Here is a 15,547-nt window from a genome sequence, read left to right as displayed (position 1 = left end):
AGCAGGGCCGGCTTTAGGCCAATTCCACTAATTCCCCCGAATCGGGCCCCGCGCCTAAGAGGGCCCCGCGCCCAGTGGCAGGGCCACCAGGCGGTGGGGGGGACAAGTGATCAAGAATCTTTTCCCTGGTGAGAGGCTCCTTTTTAATTTTTACTCACCCAGCACTGCTCCGGGTCTTCGGCAGCACTTTGGCAGCGGGTCCTTCACTCGCTCCAGGTCTTCGGCAGCACATCAGCGGCAGGTCCTTCAGTGCCACTGAAGACCCGGAGCGAGTGAAGGACCCGCTGCCGAAAACTAGGAGCGCTGCCTGGTGAGTACAAGCCCCACATGTGTTTTTTACGTGTTTTTTTTCTTTTCAGTCATCCCTGCTGGGGCCCCATCAGAACTGTTAGAATTGGGCCCCGCACTTGCTAAAGCCTGCCCTGGGTGCTAGTGCCCTGCTGTAGTGTTAGAGGCAGGTGCTTTTGGACATGCTACCTTGCCACCTGAGGCCATTAAAGATCCAGTATATTTTTCCTGCTACCCTCCCCAAAACACACCCAATTCTGCTGTCCAAATCCCAGCTCCCTACACTGCACCTCCCTGATTGCTCTGCAATCTCTTCCCCAGTCCAGCTGCCTGGGGGATTCGCCATTATGTGCCCCACACTTGCTGGGTGCTGTTAGAACAGCTGCAGTGCTCCACCCTAGAGGGGGCTGCCTTTCTGGCACCAGGGAGAGCAGTCCCAGCTCTCTCACCAGGGAGAGTAGTCCCCTTACAGTCCATGAAGCAGCTGGGGGTGAAAGTTTGCCAGTTACCTGAGATATGAGATATCCCAGGGCTGAACCCAGCCTAATGGCACACATTTTGTGAAGGGGTGGGGTTGGAGCCCCACCCCATGCTCCTCACATTCCTGCCCCTCCCATCCTTGCCCCAGGCCAGCATGCATGTTCCTGGCCTGGGCCTAGCCACCAGGGCTGCTAAGACAGCAGGTGGCCTGTTGGAACAAGCACTGACAGTCAGGCAGGAGGGAGCCACCAGCAGCTAGGGAGCTGCTCCGAGAGTGCCAGAGGTGGGAGGCAGGGCCTGCGTGCAGCTCAGCTCCCAACCCACAGCCCCTGCTATCCCTGCCCCAGGCTCACCCCACACAGCCCTGACAATGTCCCTCAATCCTGACCCACAGCAGCCCCCCGCTATCCTAGTCTCATAAAGGGGTTGTAGCCTATTAAAGTCCCTTCACGTCACATTAATCCAAACAGAGCCAGCTCTTCAGCACTGAGACGTTAGTGCATGGGGTTCTCAACAAAAGTTTTGGTGGCTTCGGAGTGTGACCACCAACTCTTGCTAGTGCCAGACTGACACTTTTTCCTAAAATACTTAATTAACTTGAGGAAAAAGAAAAATATCCACATCTATGTGTATGTGGTTTTTTGGTACAGACAATAAAAATAGTGCTGTGAAAAGTGATATTTGTATGTTGGTTAATATCACTTTCCACAGCACACTTGGTAGCTAGCTGGGAGGCTGTGATAGGTCTGCTGGGAAAAGTGATACCTGCATGTTTGTTAATATCACTATTCTCAGCAAGCCCCAGGACAAATTAAGCCCTGGATGGGGATAGGGTGGGGTCAGAGGAGGAGGTAATGGGGGCCTGGTGCCATGGATGTAGGGCCAGGGCAGAAAGCAGGGGCCCAAAGCAAATGAGGGAAGGGGGTGGTGAGCCTGCATAGCTGGAGCCGGGGTTCAGTGCCCATGGCTGCGTGGTCAGAGCCAGGGGCTGTGCAGCTGAAGCTGGGTGCCCAGAACTAGACACAGCCCTCCAGCTGAGGCCTCATCCATGCTGAGCAGGACACTGTCCTCCCATACAACACTCCATTAAAAAACATCCCAGAATGAAATTAGCCTCTTTGGGGAAGGGGGGGCAACTCTACCACATCAGTTTGATCCACTCTAACCCCTAGACCCTTTTCAGCAGCACCACCACCACCTAGCCAGTTAGTCCCCATTTTGTAGCTGTGCATTTGATTTTTGGTTCCTAAGTGTAGTACATTGCACTTGTCTTTACTAAGTTCATCTTGTTGATTTCAAACCAATTCTCAATTTGTCAAGGTCCTTTTGAATTCTAATCCTGCCCTCTAAAGGGCTCACAAGACCTCCCAGCTTGGTGTCCCCTCTATATTTTCATAGGCAAACTCTCCACTCTATCATCCAAGTCATTAATGAAAATACTGACTAGCACTGGACTCAGGACTGATCCCTGCAGGACCTCACTAGATGCACTCTCCCAGTCTGCCAGCTGACTATGAAATACCATCGTTCAGCCAGTTTCGCATCCACTTTACTGTAATGCTATCTAGACCCCATTTCCCTCGTTTCCTTATGAGAATGGCCATCAGCCGGCTGCCCCGCTCTATGCCAGTGCTATGCCTAAGCTATCACTAGGGCACTTGCCAAACACCAGCATCCAGTGTCTCATAATAAACCCTCATTGCCTCCATGAGGACTAGTGTGCCCATGTTACAGAAATGGAAACTGAGGGACAGGAGATGATTTATTCAAGGTCTGAAAATTTAAGAACCAGCATTGAGAATAGAACCCAGGAGTCCTGGCTCGCAGGCTCTTCTAGCCACTAGACCCCACTAGGCAGCCACAGCCAGGAATAGAACCCAGGAGTCCTGGCACCCAGTTCCCACTCTAACCATTAGAGCATCTGGTCCTTCCTCCCCTGCACACAAGATCAGGCCTGTCCACTAAGAGGGGAGCTGCACTCTAGCAACAATGTATATACACCACAGATAGAAGCAGCCTGCCACCCACAGAGACCCCACTCCCATCCCATCCTCCCCCCCCCCCCCCAAGAGCGCTTCCAGTGGGAAGTGTTCCCAGCCAGGAGCTGCACTCAGCAGGACACCTAAGGAAGCATTTAGGCATGTACTGCCCTGGCAGACAGTAGAAAAGCAGAACACAAACACCAAGAGTGTGGGGGGGGAAATCTGCCCAGCTGGGGTCACTTGTGTCCTCCCACTCATCTCCACCCCCTCAAAATGCCCAGAAGGCCAGGGTGGAAAAGCCCTCCTCCCATGCAGCTAGGAGCCACCCAGCTGGGCAGGACAGCATGGGGACCCTGAGAACCTCTGACTCCCAGCCCGCCCCAGAGAGATGGCTTAGCATGGCTGGGGCTGCAAGCAGCTGGCTGTGTGCAGGGCCCCCTGGACTTCTACTCAGTCACTGACAGGGGGCGCTGCGCACAGCAGAGTTGGAGTGCTGGGCACTATAGGTGGGCTAATGGGTGCAGCCACTGGGGTCCCTGTGGTGCTTTGGGCCTCAGTGGTCCTTTCAGCCCCATCTCAGCAGCCAAAAATCCTGCAGAGCTTCTGTCCTGAGAGGTGTCCCACAGGGCTTGGCTCAGCTTTCTCTCCTTGTGCCTGCAGGGTGGGAGCACAGAGTGGAGCAGGTCTCAGACCTGAGCCCATTCACATGGGCTCTCTGTTACAAGGGGGCCCTTTATACTAAATGGCTGGGAGACCCCACATCCCCCATGCTACATCCTCAGTTAGAAAATGAGATTCTGTTGCCTCCTACCCCTGCACCATTGCTGCCAGGGAGCTGGGTCCCTGCCTTGCCCACCCACCACCTGCTAGCACCCGAGGCGCCTCCATGCTCTGCTGGAGGAGCTTACCCAGGGCATAGCTTTGCCCCATCAGCAGGGAGGTTGATGGAGCTGCTCTCCTGGCCCACAGAGCCCACGCTCAATTCCCATATAGGGCTAGCAACATGGAGTTGCCCAGATCTCACACTCCCCCTCTGTCACCCCACCAGCATGACTTGAAGCCCCACCCAGGACAATGGGGCACCCTCCTGTGGCAGATACTGGCCTCTGCCTGCCCACTCACAACTCGAACACACCCCTGCCCCACAGGGAGAGATTGCAATGGCTTCTTACTCAAGAATGGCTTAATGTATCTGCAGACCCTGCCACTAAGTGCCAGGCATGCATAGGCCAGAACAATGGTACCAGCACCACCTTCCCACTCCTGCCTTTTCTCTCCCCACCACAGCCACCTTCCTGCCCATCATGCTGCCTCCACAGGCCCTTGTGGGGACAGTCACACCCCAGGGCACCAGGAAACAGACTTCCCAATGGAGATGCTTGGCACCACAGAGGGCATCCTGTTGCAGCATGGACCTTCTACACTGGGCAAGGGGGAGTCGGCTAATGGGGACATAGTACAGGATGTGATCATTACAGACTCTGCACCCCACCACAGCTCCCTATGGCTCCTCCAACATGGGACCTTTCCCCCATGCCGCACCTGGGGTCCAGGAGCTCAGGCACCAGATTTTCAGCTGAGCTCTTGAGAAAATCTGGCTCTAGGTGATTTGCCCGTGCTCAGGAAGGAGGGCCAGGAATGGAACCCAGGAGTCCTAGCTCTTGAAGCCATGCTCTTCTTCCAGCTGCCTCCTGAAGCTGGGCCCTGCAGGACAGGATCCAGAAAGAGGAAGTCATGGCTGTCAATGTGCAGTTAGCCTGCACAGCAGCAGGGCCACAGCTCCCATTTCAACAGCTGCACTCCCCCCGCCAGGAGGGGCATGGTAAGCTCAGGAACTCATCCTCAGCCATGGCAATGTTGGACAGGACCAGGGAGCTGGAATGCAATCTCACAGACCCACCCGACTAACACAGGAAGATTCCCTCCACCCCCACTCCACTGCCCATCCTTCTCTCCTCCACCCCAGCCTGCCAGGAAGACCACAGAGCTGCCCTATCTCAGCTCCCTTGGCTACCACCATGCAAGAGCCCTATGCCCAGGCAGCACAAGCAACAGGGCCCCGCAAGTCAGCTCAGATGCAGAGGGGCAAGTGGGACTGGGACCCTGCTCTACCCCATAAAGCACCACAAGCCCATGACAACACAGGAAGGGCACAGCTGGGGTTGAATTTGAGGAGCTGGTGTTTAAAGCCTTGGATGGTGGGAAGAATCAGTTCCTGCTGCCCTCCCTGGTGGAGATCACATGGGGCCTGGAAAAGACTGTGCAACTTGGTATGTTCTGGTGCCTTTGCTGTAATATGCTGGGAGGCTGTGTGATCACACTGCCCCCCTAGTGCTGAGACCACCCACTACCCTCTCCCACAATCTGAGAGCTAGAGGCCCAGGAAGAAGCAAGGTTCTAGGCAGAGTCAGTGAAAGTAAGCCGGTACAACATACCAGCAAGAGCCGGTACACCATACTGGGCTGGCTTCTCCAGACAGCAATTAAAGGGCTGGGGCTCCCAGCAGTCGCTGGAGCCCCAGGCCCTTTAAATTGCCACCAGAGCCCTGCTGCTGGAGCCGTGGGGTAGCGGCAGCAGGGCTCCAGGGGTTATTTAAAGGGCGGGGACTCCTGCTGCCTCTACTGCCCTAGGCCCTTTAAATAACCCCTGGAGACCCACCCTGCTCCAGCAGCTATTTAAAGCGCCCAGAGCACTAGAGGCAGGGGACCCCTGGGCCCTTTAAATAGCCCCCAGAGCCCTGCTGCCAAAGCCCTGGGGTAGCAGCAGCAGCCGGGGGCTCCAGCAGCAGTTTAAAGGGCTCGGGTTGGTAGCAGCAGCCGAGCCCTGGGCCCTTTAAACTGCTGCCGGAGCCCCTGGCAGCCGCAGCTATCCCAGCGGGGTCGGGCACTTACCAGTACAGGGTAGGCTGGGGCTGGCTCTGGCTCTGACGCCCCCACCCACCATCCCCTTCGCTTCCGGGGGCCAGAGCTGACCCCAACCCAGCCAAGTCCCATACCAGTAAGTCCCTATTTCTACTTTCACCCCTGGTTCTAGCCCCAATATCTCTGGTAGAAATGGGTCTATCCCTGGGGCGCGGGCACCGCCTTACCCTGCTCAGGACGTCCAGCTTACGGCTGTAGGTAGGCCTGGTGTAGACGAAGACTGGCAGCGAGTAACCATCATGGTGCTGGTGAGAGATCCGCAAGGCCTCCATGACCCGCGAGCGCACAAACTTGCGGCCGTTCTCAGAGGAGGCCAGGACCTGGTCTAGGTAGATGGAGGGGTAGAGGGCTGTGCTCTCCTTCCAGAGCCAGGACAGCCGGTCATTGCGTGTCTTCTCCACGTCAGGGCAGCGGCCCGTGTAGCTGTCTGGATTCTTGCTGTAGTCATGGTTGTAGCAGTCCGGGAAGAGATAGTAACCCCACAGCTGCTTGGGCCGGTAGCTCTTGGCATGCTGCAGGGTGTGAAGCATGAATCTCCGGGCCGAGCTCTCAAACTCGTACTGGGCCTCCTTGTTCACCATGTCCTCCTGCCAGTCAGGGTGCTGCGACAGCACCAGCTTGCGGGAGTTCTTGCGGTAGATGTCTTTGTTCTGCCAGTTGCGGATCCAGATGGGCCTCCATTCCTCCCAGTCGATGACAGCCAGCCCTTCCTTGGCCTCTGAGCGGATGTAATGGCAGATTCCATCCTGGAGCTGGTCCAGGTGGTCCCGTAGGCTGCTGTTTTGGGGGACACCACCATTCACAGCCACCTGCTGCTTATCGTAGTAGGGGTAGAGGCCCAGGCGCTCCTTGTAGAAGATGGTGAGGTTCTGGTCTACAAAGCCCTCATTGGGCGAGGCATCCAGGTCAAAGAGGCTGAAGTCCAGCTGGACCTGGAAGCGGGGCTTGCAGTCCTGGGTGGGGGCATTCCAGGCCACAATGAAGGGCTTCCGGGTGAAAAGGGGGGCAAAGGTTGGCTTCCCATCCTGCCCATGGCCGCCGGTGACAGTAAGGATCAGGAGCCATGGCACTGCCAGCACAGAGCCTCCCCGCATTCTCTCACTGGGCTGCTCGGTCACAGGATGGCTTCAGGTCACAGCCTGCAGGGGAACAGGGCTGTAAGAGGGTGGAGCAAAAGGCACTCCCCCACCCCACTAGCAGTAGAGCTTTGCAAGCTTCTCCCAGTTCTGCCAATGCCCCAAAGCCCCCCTACTATCTCAACCCCACAAACCCAGCTTTGCCAATGCCCCTCCAATCCATTGAGGTACTCAGATGGTCTGCCACTGGCCCCCATGTGAGCACCTCACAAACATCGGTGCATCTCTGCTCTGAACTGGGGAGAATACTTTTCCACTTTCCTGAAGGGAAACTGAGGCACAAAGCTCAAGCGACTGACCTGAGGCCCTACAAGATGACTGCAGTGGAGCTGGGAACTGAACCGAGATCTCCTGCATTACAGACTAGCATCTCAGACCCCAGATCAGCCTTCTTGCCCTGCTCTGCCAAGGCACTTCAGTCCTGACCTTCCACAATCCACCTGAGCCCAGTACGACTTGACAGGCAGCAAAGACTCGTCCTTAGGAGGGGAAGCTTCCAGCCACAAAATCCTCCAGCACCAGCACAGGTACAGGGCTAGGAGTAGGCTCAGACCCAGGTCTGTCAGCACAGTAGGCTGAGCAGCCTCCCCAACCCCAGCAAAGGGCCCGCTCCAGAGCTCAGCTCCAACAGCACAATTCCAGCATAGTTTTCTTGACAGTCCCACCAGCAAGAGCCAGGCCCCATCATACAGCAGGCACATAACCTCCCTGGAAGGGAGCTTGCAATGTAGGGCCTGGTTCCGATCTCTCCCACACGTGGCGCCGACTACTCGGGTGGAGTCTGTCAGGGAAATTTTCTATCAATTTTCCACAAGTCACTCCGGATTGAGGCTGGCTGTAAACCGGAAGGATCGGGCCCCACGCCGAGGCTGAAGCCTTGAAACATCCCAGGAATGTGCGGGCCTTCGCTTATCAGCGCAGTCGGTGGGTCGGACACGTTTTGTTCCAGACCGATCCCTCCCTCCCCCCCGGCTGCGCCCTCGTGCGACCCGCAGCCCCCCGCCTCAGCTCCGCCGGGCTGTGCCAGCGAGGCCACCTTTTGTTCGGCAGCTCCGCGCACGGAGCAACAGGCTTCGCGCGAGCTGCGGGGCAGTGCGAACTTCTTTCCATTGCAATAGCCCGCGAGGCCAAGCGATCGGCGAGAAGCAAGAGCCGGAGATCAAATAGCAAAGGGGCCGGGGGAGGGAAAAATGTGGGTGTCAGCAGAGCAAGGGCTCGCACAAAGCCGCCCCAAGGAGCTGTGCTGCAGCGAGAACAGCTCCGCTCTCAGCCCGGCCAGCGGCTAGCGGCACAAATCACAACACGGCGCAGAGCCGGGAGAGGAAACCCGAGCAGCGGCGCGTCCGGGACAGAGCCGCGGCTCCCCAGAGTTACCAGCTCCCCCGGCTAGGGGGCGGGGGTGCGGGGCGGGCTGCCCGTCGCCCCCCGCCAGACCCCCAGCCAAGCCGCACGCCGGGATCCAGACCGCAAGCTGCTGGAGCGGGGCGGCGGGGCAGGACACGGCGCGGAACAGGGGACGTTTCCCGGCCACCCAGGGCTCCGCTCCAGAGCGGGACGCTCGCCGGGCCGCAGGGGGGTCGGCAGCCCCCGCGCTGGAACCGGGCCGGTGGGAGCGCCCCACGCCCCACGCCCCCCAGCGCCGCTGCCTCCCGCCCCGCTCCAGGGAAAGTTCCGTGCCCGCCCAGTCCCGGCCGGGCCCCAGCAGCCCCCTGCGCTCCGGGCGCGCACTCACCTGGGGCTCAGCTCCCCATCGCCCCCCACCAGCGAGCCGCTCTTAAAGAGCCACGAGCCCAGCACCGCCCCGCTCGCCGCTGCCAGCCTCGGCAGCCCCTTTAAAAGCCCAAAGGCTGGAGCAACCCAACGCGAGCAGGAGGGGAGGGGAGATCCCCGAGGAGCCCCGGCCCCAGGGAGGCACTGACTCAGCGCGCGGCCGACCGGCCGGAAGCGGGAGCCAAGTCCTGTGGCTCCTGGCTCGCTCTGCGCCATTTGTAACTCTCCGTGGCAACGGAGACTGTTATTTTTATGTGCCCTAGTCCTCACCCCCCTCCCCAGCCGCCAGGAGCCACTTGGTACAGCCCGGCTGTCTCGGCATGCCCGGCGCCGCTTGCTACTGAACTACAGGGGGCGGTGACGCCGGGGCAGGGCGGGGCTGCGGGAGCGGCCGGGCCAACGGAGCCCGCCCAGGGCGGCAGTTAGGGGAGCGGAGAACTGCTGCAGCGCCGGCCTCTACCCGCAGGGGGCGCTGTGGGGAGGGTCACTGGCCGTGTGGGAGCTCCCAGCTACTCCCAGCAGGGGGCGCTGTGCAGAGTGGGGAGACACTGGCTGCAGGGGTCCCGGTTACTCCAGGCCCAGCCTCTCCCAGCAGGGGGCGCTGTGGGGAGGGTCACTGGCTGTGTGGGAGCTCCCAGCTACTCCAGCCCCAGCCTCTCCCAGCAGGGGGCGCTGTGGGGACGGTGCAGAGGGTGCTGGCTGTATGTGTGTGAGTCCCGGCTGCCCCAGCCCCAGAGTCCCCTGCAGTTCCAATGTTCAGAGCCCGTTTTCTCCAGGAGCTGCAGACAATGGGGCAGGCATACCTGCTGCCCTCCCCTCGCCCAGCACGAGTTGGTATAAGGATTGACTTGGGAGCACTGGCTCTCTGATCAAGTCACAAAGCAGTTGTTATGTCAACGGCTGGGAATCCCTTGGAACGTTTGTTTCGTTATGGACTCTACATAAACATCTGCTGGGGGACCAATGTCAGCCCCAGTGAATGGCCATTGTCTTGGGACGGCCATTTTCCTTCCCAGGAATGCGCCCGCCAGTCTGCTGGGTTCAATGTCTCCCCCAGAGCCCTGGCAACTGGCTGCCGGGGCAGGGCTTGGCATGCCAAATGGCTGGCACGTTCCAGCCAGACGGCGTTCTGGAACCCCTCCAAAGTGCCACTAGAGCTCCATCAAAACCAGCTCTTCAGAGCCAGAAGGACAAGCGGCTGGATCTTCTCCCATCACAAAGTTATTTGCATGTTCTTGTGATACCAGAAGCCGACAGTGCTCAGGGGTTCAATGGGGCTTGTCTGAGTTTGGTGGCTGGCCAGCTTGGGAACCTGCAGATACAAGATGCTGAGTGAGGAGCCCTGGTTGAGTTCAGCTGCAGTTGAGGGTTTTCCTCATCTCTGGAAATCAGGCCTGTATCTAACTACATAACAGAGCCACTGCTTTCCCCATACCACCTGGCCAGCGGGCCTCAACCCTGTCCCAGAAGGGCCTTGAGACCTCATGGTGTCCCAGACCTCTCTGCTGAGAGTGCCACCACCAGAGGCAGAAATGGTGCTTGTCAGCTCAGGATGTCTCCAAGGCTTTACGCTTTGCTTGAACCCTCCTCTCTGGGAGCCCTGGGCCGTGACAAGGAACATGGGGGTTAAAGAGACAGTGCTGCACAAATGGATTCCTTATTGATTAAAGCCTCCAAAAAGTGCCTTCAGTCACCTATGGTACTGGGGACTGGGATGGCTCTGGGGATGGAATCTCTCACCTCTAGGTCCCTAGTTCCATAACCCAGCCAGGTCAAAGGAGACCAAAGAGCCGTCCCTTGGAGTGGCTGATCAGTGGCCTGTTGGCCATGAATTAGATGGGGAGGGATGTCCCAGTCCATTTCCAAATGGGCCAATATCTGCGTGATGCCCACTGCCACCAAACCTGCTGGCACTCCCAGCAGTGAGACCAAGAGCTGAGTCAGCCACAGGGTCCCTCTGCAGTAGGGAAACAGCCCACAGGCTGACCTCAGTTGCCCACTGCAGATCTCTCTTGATCCATCCAGGATTGCTGCTGCAAATGGGGATAATAGGACGAGATCATTGGGGACACCGTTACAGGGCACATGACCGGGCCCCAGTTCTCAAATGGTTTGGGCCCATCTACAGTAGCACTTCCCTCAATGGTGAGGGTGAGTTCAATGGAACATATTGATTGCTTTTGCTGGCCTCCAGTGGACTCCCCTGTCTCACTTAGAGGTTGCTCTCTGTGGGGTAGGGCTGAAGCATGCAGGTATTTTGGAGCCTGTTTGCCCATGCTATATCTTGGCTGCAATCAACCAGAGGCCTTGAGCTCCAGGGCTGCCACCACAGCCCCAGTCTCACCCTCCCACAATCCAATGCAGTTTTATGTTTGCACTGCCAGCTGGCCTGGGTACCTCCCCCTCCTTCCTCTGCTGGACTCACAGGGCTTGCTTCTAGCTGGGCCCTGCTTTTCCAGCCACATGTGAGCCACTTACAAGCCACTGTGGGTGTAAAGTAATTAAGGGCTTTTCTATATGGGGAGTTTGACCACATACACTTAGTCCAGAAGTACCTGCTTCTGGTTTAGCTTAGCTCCCTTTAACTGTCCACATGTAGGCTTAGGGTGGTTTAAATTCACTCCCTTAGCTTCTACTGGTAGAACTTCCTGGGTGCATGAATCTGAAAAAGCAAACAGGATGAGGCCAACTAGTGACAGCTGGGGTAAGAACACCCCCCCCCCCACACACACACAGAGGGTAAGGAGCCACTCCGACCCCATCATTACTCACTGGTTACACAAATGGAGGGACAAACAACGGCATCACATTAGGGCTGTTCTTAACGAGCAGCCACCCCACTCTTTACTGCTTCTGCTGGTAATTGGGGGCTCCCCCACACCCAGTGCTCCTGCCCCTCCCCTCAGTGCCCCCTGCTGGGAGAGGCCGGGGCTGGAGTAGCTGGTTGCTCCCCTCATACATCCCCCCCCAGCCAGAGCTCCTGCTCCCTCCCTACAGCACCCCCTGTTGGGAGAGGCTGGGGCTGGAGTAGCTAGTACCTTCCCCCATAAATCCCCTCACAGCTAGCGCTCCAGCCCCCTTGCCACAGCACCCCCTGCTGGGAGCTCCCCCCACAGCCAGTGCTCCTGCCCCACTCCTTACAGCAGGTGCCAGAATCATTGGGACAAAGTGGTACCAGCAATGCCCTCTGAGCAGGTGGGTGGGTTCTAGCAGTGCATGCCCACCGTGCGAGGCCCAAGGCCACGGAATAACAACACGGAGGAGAGCTACTGGATTAGCATGCGCCTTTGTCCCAGCTGAGATGGATCTCCACCAGCAGAGGAAATGAAGGGCTGCAGATCTGTAATCCGATCACAGCCCCTCACAGCCCTGCGCTGGGGAGAGGCAAGAGGGGGGAGGCCCAAAGTCTCCCTGGAAAGCTGGACTCTGCAGTTCGGGGTGGAGGGGGTGAGCTCCCAGCAGGAGGAGGTGGAAGGGAAAGGCACCGGGGGCTAGGCTGAGGAAGGCGGCGAGGCCAGCCAAACAATGGGGGCTCCCAGAGGAGCTGGCTGTGGAGCTTGGGGCTTTGTTCCACACAAAAGGCTCAGGAGGCAGCAGTGGGGCAGCTCCCAGCAACGAGACTAGTCAGCCCACGTTCTGGGAACTGGGGGCTTTGTCAGCCCATCCCCAAACCATGAGCACAGGCAGCCAATTCAGGATGGATACAGACCACCAGCCATGCCAACCACAGCTGCACTTCCCCTCCCCCCCGCCCAGAGCTACACCCCCCATTACAGGCCCCAGTTCCCACTCTCCCCCCAATAAAGACTCTAATTCACTCACCCACCCCCATTACAGACCCCAATTCCCTCTGCCCAATCCCCCATTACAAACCCCAATTCCCCCGTCCACCACCCCAGCCCACCCCCATTACAGACTCCAGTTCCCTCTGCCACCCCCCATTACAAACCCCAATTCCCCAGCCCACCTCCATTACAGACTCCAGTTCCCTCTGCCCACCCCCCCATTACAAACCCCAAGTCTCCCAGCCCACCCCCATTACAGACTCCAATTCCCCCTTCCCATTACCCCACCCACCCCACTACAGACCCAAATCCCTCCACCCCATGTTGCACCAGGTCTCTACAGAGGCCAAGGCTGACTGTCACTAGGGGATGCCCTTCTGCCTGGGAGGCTGCCCCGTGGGTGTAACACTGCGCAATAGCTGCAGCTTAGGATTATCGTTCCATGCCTCTTTGCTGGGAACAAAGCAAAGCAACCTAAGCTGGGGCCGACGGAGGAGATAATACACGCAGCCAATCTAGGATGACCAGACAGCAAGTGTGAAAAATCCGGACGGGGGGGAGGGATACTAGAAGCCTATATAAAAACAAAACCCAAAAATCGGGACTGTCCCTATAAAATCGGGACATCTGGTCACCCAAAGCCCATCCAGCTTCTTGACACGCCAGGAAATCCATGTGCTTGGGATGAAGGAACAGCCAGGAAGAAATGCAGGAAGCCAGGTGTGTTCCAGCCTGGAAGCATGAGACACTCACCGACAGTCCAGAGGGAGAGGCAGGGGCTGGCATAGCTAGGAGCTCCCACCACCAGCCAACACTCCTGCCACCTCCCCATAGTGCCCCCTGCTGGGAGATGTTGGCACAGGAGTGGCTGGGAACTGCCCTGTGTCTAGCACTCTCACTTTTCTGGATAGTGCCTCCTCTGTTTTAGTCCCAGAAACACTGTAAATAAGTCACTTGTCCCCAATACAGAGAACTGAGATAGCAAGTCCCTGCTGAGTACTCTGGTCTGGATGCAGAACCAGAGCACCGCCCCCTCCACACACACAAACCAGAGCCTGGGACCCACAGCCCTGTATCCTTCCAGTTACCAAGTCTCATGTTATCACACTAACAATATAGACCACAAAGCCCTTTGCAAAGTTGGGGGTCATTATCACCATTGCACACATGGGGAAACTGAGGCACTAAGAGTTACCCAAAGACACATTGCAAATGGGTGACAGAGCCAGGTCCTGAACCCAGCTCCCCAGCACCACATCCTACCCACAGGGTCATTCTGTCACACGCAGCTCTAGTGCATTGCTGCTGTAGCATCTCCACTCCAGCTGATCTTTGCTGCACATCATGCAGTCCTCAGCCTCACCAGGGCAAGGTGCTGTCTTCAGAACGTCTCACTTGCCTGCCCTCATGGTGTCCGAACTTGCTGTGCTGTTGGTCAAACCGCCCTCTCATTGACCGTCGGGGCTGGTTGTTCCAAGCACTGGCACATGGGCAGCCAAAGGGTGTCCTCACCAGATGGCTAGTCACTGGCTTGTGTGACATGAGTTTGTGGGGTGTCAGTCCCATGGGCCCGTCACAATGCCAACAGGCCACCTGCTTTTAGTTGCTGCAGAAAGGCTGAGGACTGATTGGGCCATGGAGCCAACCTTCCTGCTCACCCCAGAGGCTGAGGCAGAGAGCGGTGTGTGAGATGCCTGGTTCTAGCACAAGGCACTGGGCACTCACAAGGCATTCACGCTCCGGTTAGGGCATTAAGTCTTGTCTCCTACCCTTAGCCTGGCACTGGGGTAGGATCAGATCCTTTGCTAGCCTCCTGCGGACCCTATATAGGTTAACAATGGATGTGTCCTTAGCACCACCTATTGGAGGGTGTCATAGCACTTTGTGGACATTAATTTACCCACAGAACCCCTCTGGGAGCCCAGTCAGTAGCATTAGCCCCATTTTATAGATGGGGAAACTGAGGCACAGAGTGGGAAGCAACTTAACACGATCATGCAGCGGGCCAGCAGCAGAGCTGGGCCTAGAACCCAGTTCTTCCAAGGCCTAGCCCAGTGCACCAGCTACTAGGTAACACTATCAGAATGGGCATGTGATGGAGCTGGGAATAGAACCCAGGAGTCCTGACACACATTGCCCCCCATTCTCACTGTTAGATCCCCCGCCCCCCACTTCCCTTCCAGAACTAGGAATAGGACCCAGGAGTCCTGATTTCCACCCCCCATTCCCCTTCCAGAGCTGGGAAGAGAACTGAGGCATCCCAACTCTCGGCTCTTATCACTCCCTTCCTGACCTCATTTCTATTGCAGGTCCATCCCAGCCCATTATTCTCTCCCGGTAAAGCAGGTCCTTTTGCCCTCCGAAAGTATAAAAAAAAGACTCACCTGCCTGGCTTGGCTTTCTGTGGCTCCGGGTGGCAGCAGCAATGTTGGTGCAGGGAAGGGTGTGGTAGGGAGATCAGTCCACACTGGGGGAAACCCCTCACGGACGGCTGCACCCAGTGAAGGAAGGGAGAAACAAATGAACGAAGGAGCCGGCAAGAAGGAGAGTTTTGACCCCCACAGGGGATATCCCAACAGTCCAAAGTGTCCGGATTGGACAGAGACACTTCCTGGGCTGTGCCGTCCCAGGGCTTAAGATTCCAGGGCCTGCGGGGCTGGACAGTGGCTCTCTCTCCCAGTGTCTCTCTCTCCTTCTCAGCTCTCCTATGCTCGGTTCCCCTCTCCAGAGGTGCACACTCTCACTCTCTGCAGGCCAGGGAGCTGTGCGCTTCCCAGTTCTCACCCGTCCCCGTGGAGCTGCCCTATGTGCCTTAGCCAGTGCACACCCCCTTGTCCCCCTAGACTCCCCCCTAGCTTGGAAGGCCTTTCTCCCGGAACCGAGCCTCATTTCCTGCTGGCAAATAGAAAGGGAAGCTGTGCAGTCCCTGCTCAGCAACCACAAGGCCTCCGCAAGCTCAGAGGTGGGAGGGAGGGTGGCTCAGAGGTCAGCGAGGGCTCAGGGGATCTCCCCTGTATTTGCCTCCACTTGCAACCCATAGCGATTGCTGCTGACTATTCCATGATGCACCAGCCCAGCTTCCTCCACCCCTGCCGCCGGGGCAAGATCGGGGCTTAGCATGGACCATCCTGTTCCTGCTGTTCTGAAGTCGCCACCTGCTCCACCCCAAAAGAAAATACTGTAAC

At 57.7% G+C, this 15,547-nt stretch overlaps 2 protein-coding genes across 4 annotated transcripts in view; both read right to left on the bottom strand.

The window, feature by feature from the left end:
- LOC127053643 (hyaluronidase-2-like) overlaps window positions 1-14,840 on the bottom strand; it is a 45,913-nt gene extending 31,073 nt beyond the window's left edge. Inside the window, exon 1 of the mRNA XM_050958715.1 lies at window positions 14,747-14,840. The gene's annotated coding sequence lies outside the window, so the exon portion shown is untranslated. The remainder of the gene's footprint in view (window positions 1-14,746) is intronic.
- The window catches only part of LOC127053641 (hyaluronidase-2-like), a 46,009-nt gene extending 31,166 nt beyond the window's left edge, over window positions 1-14,843 (bottom strand). Inside the window, exons 1-2 of one of the 3 annotated variants that reach the window (XM_050958711.1) lie at window positions 14,747-14,843; window positions 5,839-6,810 (exon numbers count right to left, since the gene is read on the bottom strand). In XM_050958711.1, coding sequence (XP_050814668.1) covers window positions 5,839-6,765 — 927 coding nt within the window. In that variant the 5' untranslated portion in view covers window positions 6,766-6,810; window positions 14,747-14,843. Of the gene's footprint in view, window positions 1-5,838; window positions 6,811-7,106; window positions 7,770-8,539; window positions 8,607-14,746 lie in introns of those variants that run through there. The other 2 variants (XM_050958712.1, XM_050958713.1) reach the window with 2 other exon arrangements.
- Window positions 14,844-15,547: the final 704 nt, after the last annotated feature.

This window comes from Gopherus flavomarginatus, chromosome 6, assembly GCF_025201925.1.
Source record: "Gopherus flavomarginatus isolate rGopFla2 chromosome 6, rGopFla2.mat.asm, whole genome shotgun sequence".
NCBI lineage: Eukaryota > Metazoa > Chordata > Testudines > Testudinidae > Gopherus > Gopherus flavomarginatus.
This window is presented reverse-complemented; position numbering and strand designations above follow the sequence as displayed.